Source organism: Pistacia vera, unplaced genomic scaffold, assembly GCF_008641045.1.
Source record: "Pistacia vera cultivar Batoury unplaced genomic scaffold, PisVer_v2 Contig298, whole genome shotgun sequence".
Classification (NCBI taxonomy): Eukaryota; Viridiplantae; Streptophyta; class Magnoliopsida; order Sapindales; family Anacardiaceae; genus Pistacia; species Pistacia vera.
The window spans coordinates 376,219-379,309 of NW_022196110.1; the positions used below are offsets into that span (position 1 = coordinate 376,219).

Sequence of the window (3,091 nt, forward strand, 5' to 3'; positions counted from 1 at the left end):
GTTCCAAACTAAAAGTTATTTCACCAAATGTCATATCAAGTTTATCTTGTTTAGAAGAATTGTATATGGGTAATAGCTTTGTTCAATGGGAAGTTGAAGGGCTGAACTTCGAAGGAAAAAATGCTAGTCTTAATGAGTTGAAGCATTTGTCTAAATTGACAGCTTTAGAAATACACATTAAAGATGTCAGGATTCTAACCAAAGATCTTTTTTCTAAGAACAACTTGAGAAGACATAAAGTATTCATAGGTGATGAGTGGGAGTGGTTGGCTGAGTATGAGACTTCAAGAACATTGAAACTCAATGCTAGCATCCTGGAGTGTGGGATTATCAGGCAATTGAAAGGAATTGAAGAACTATGTTTAGCGGAATTACAGGGTGTCAATAATGATCTTTATCAATTAGATGAAGAGGGTTTTCCACAATTGAAGCATCTTCACATTCAGAATAATTCATCCCTTAAATGTATTTCTGATGCAAGGGGCAGGAAACATCTAGTTGCTTTCCCCCTCTTGAAGTCCCTGTTTCTGAACAACATGATTAACTTGGAGAAAATATTTCAAGGGCTATTCACTGTAGAGTCATTTTATAATTTAAAAATCATAAAGGTGAAGCAGTGTGATAAGTTGATAAACGCCTTCTCATTTTCCATTGCGGGAAGCCTTAGACAAATTCAAACACTTGAGATCACTCAATGCAAGAGTATGAAAGAGATATTTGCTGCTGAAGCGGACAGCTACCGCCTTGAAGTGTTGGATATACGCTCCTTGACGTTGGAATCTCTTCCACAACTTAAGAGCTCTTCGTTCAATTTAACGACGTTCCGTTTTGAGGGTGAGCTATTCAGTGGAAGAGTAAGTTAACCATAACCTCCTTTTTCTTTTTTCTTTTTTCATTCACTTTTCTTCATTCTTAAACCTTGGGGATATCATACATGTTCGAAATAAAAAGTTATTATTTTTTCGATCTATACGAAAGAATATTGAAACACAACTTTATGCAGGTGAGTTTTCCCAGGTTGGAGGTCTTGGAACTGGTTGAAATTAATATTCCAAAGATTTGGTGCGAGCGACTTCCATCACATATTTTTTCCTCCGTTCAAAATTTAACATATATTACCTTGCGGGGATGTGGTCGATTAAAATATATCTTTTCATCTTCTATATTAAAAATCTTGGTGAACCTCCAACATCTTGAGATATGCCATTGTGCAGTTTTGGTAGAGGTCATTATCATGGAAGAAGAAAGCAAGGGCAAAATCTTCCCTCGTTTAGAATGCATGGTAATAAAAGATCTTGAAAATCTTACAAGATTTTGCTTAGGAAATTACATTGAATTTCCATCCTTGAAACATTTGGAGATAGAACAATGCCCTCAATTCAAGGCAGTCATCTTGACAAACATAAGCACCGAGTCAGAGGGTATTCAACCTTTCTTCAATGAAAAGGTAGAATACATTTAACTGTTTATATTGTTTCTGCCATCCTAAATTCTCATTGTACTAGTCTTATCATCTTCTAGATCTTAGTTTATCCAGATAAAAGTTTTTCAATTACTTCTAAAAAGAATTAGAAATAATCTTACAGTTACTCAATGGCATGAATCCTACAGGTTGCATTACCAAGCTTAGAAGAAATGGTAATATCTGGCATGGATAACCTGAAGATGATATGGAACAACCAACTCCCTCAGCAATCTCTTCAAAAACTAAAATTAATGGAAATCAAGAACTGTGATAAGCTATTGACTATTTTTCCTTCCAATATGTGTGAAAGGTTCTGGCAATTGGAATCACTAACTGTTACTGCTTGTGGTTCATTAATGGAGATATTTGATCTCCAGAGGCTAAATTTTGGGGAAAAACATTCTAAAGCTCAGTTAAAAGAATTGTGTATCCATGGTCTACCAAAAGTGACACATGTATGGAAAAAGGAACCCCAAGTAATGCTGTCCTTTCCAAAGCTACAGATAGTGAGAGTTTCTGGATGTAAGAATCTAGAAAATCTATTTCCAGCCTCCATTGCTAGGAACCTTTTTGAACTTAAAGAGCTTGAGATGGTAAATTGTGGAGTGGAGGAGATTGTTTCAAAGGAAGACAGAGCCAACGCAGCTGTTAGGTTTGTCTTTCCACATGTAACCTTCCTCAAATTGTCATTGCTTCAACGACTTAGATGCTTCTATCCTGAAACACATACTTCAGAATGGCTGGTTTTAAAAAAGTTGGAGGTATGTGATTGCGACAATGTGAAGATATTCACATCAAAATTGTTAGCCACCAGGAAACTGAAGAGTATCAACTTAATGTACAGCGGAACAGGCCCTCTCTTGGTGGAAAAGGTATGAGACCTTTTTTTCTTTTGGTCCTTTAAACTGTATACAGATATAAGGTTGAAAATTCCATTTCTTTTAATAAATGATTTATCTTTTAATTGCCAAAGTTAAATCAGCTAAAACTATAATTTCATTAAGTCAAGATTAGTCATTTTATAGTCTATAAGTATCATTATTGTTAATTATGACAGCTTGAAATCATTTTTATTCCTAAATTATAGAATTTTCAGAGAAGATTAACTCAATTACTTGTTTATTGGTACCAGGTCTTCCCTAATTTGGAGGACTGAAATTAGGCAAGAAGTCGTTGAAATATATGGCAGCGCATTTCCAGAAACCTCTTCGCAGACTTGAAGTTCTTCACATTGTGAAAGATGATTCAGATTTGTTGTTTTCTTTCAAAGATTTCACAATCTGGAAAAGCTCATTCTAAGTCACGGTTCATGCAAAGAGATATTCTCACATGAAGAGATGGAAAGACATGCAGGATGTTGACACAGAATTAAAGTTTTGAAGGTTTATCTGTCTAATCTAAATACATATGGAAACAAAATCAAAACTGGGCACCATTCTTCAAAACTTGAAAGTCTTGATGTGTGGTGGTGCACAATTTGATTAATTTAGTGCCATCCTCTGCATCTTTCCACAATCTAACATTTTGGAAGTGTGGTTTTGCAAAAGATTGAAGAACTTAGTAGCATCCCAACAGCCAAAACCTGCTGCAACTCAAAGAATTGAAGATTGGTGGATGTGAAATGAT

The 3,091-nt window shown here is 35.3% G+C and overlaps 1 protein-coding gene across 1 annotated transcript; it reads left to right on the forward strand.

The window, feature by feature from the left end:
* The first annotated feature begins 1,009 nt into the window (after nt 1–1,009).
* On the forward strand, nt 1,010–2,621 carry LOC116135308. The gene is made up of 3 exons (XM_031421015.1): nt 1,010–1,447; nt 1,612–2,337; nt 2,598–2,621. The coding sequence occupies exons 1-3, from the start codon at nt 1,235–1,237 to the stop codon at nt 2,619–2,621; spliced, it is 963 nt and encodes a 320-aa protein (XP_031276875.1). The 5' UTR covers nt 1,010–1,234.
* Nucleotides 2,622–3,091: the final 470 nt, after the last annotated feature.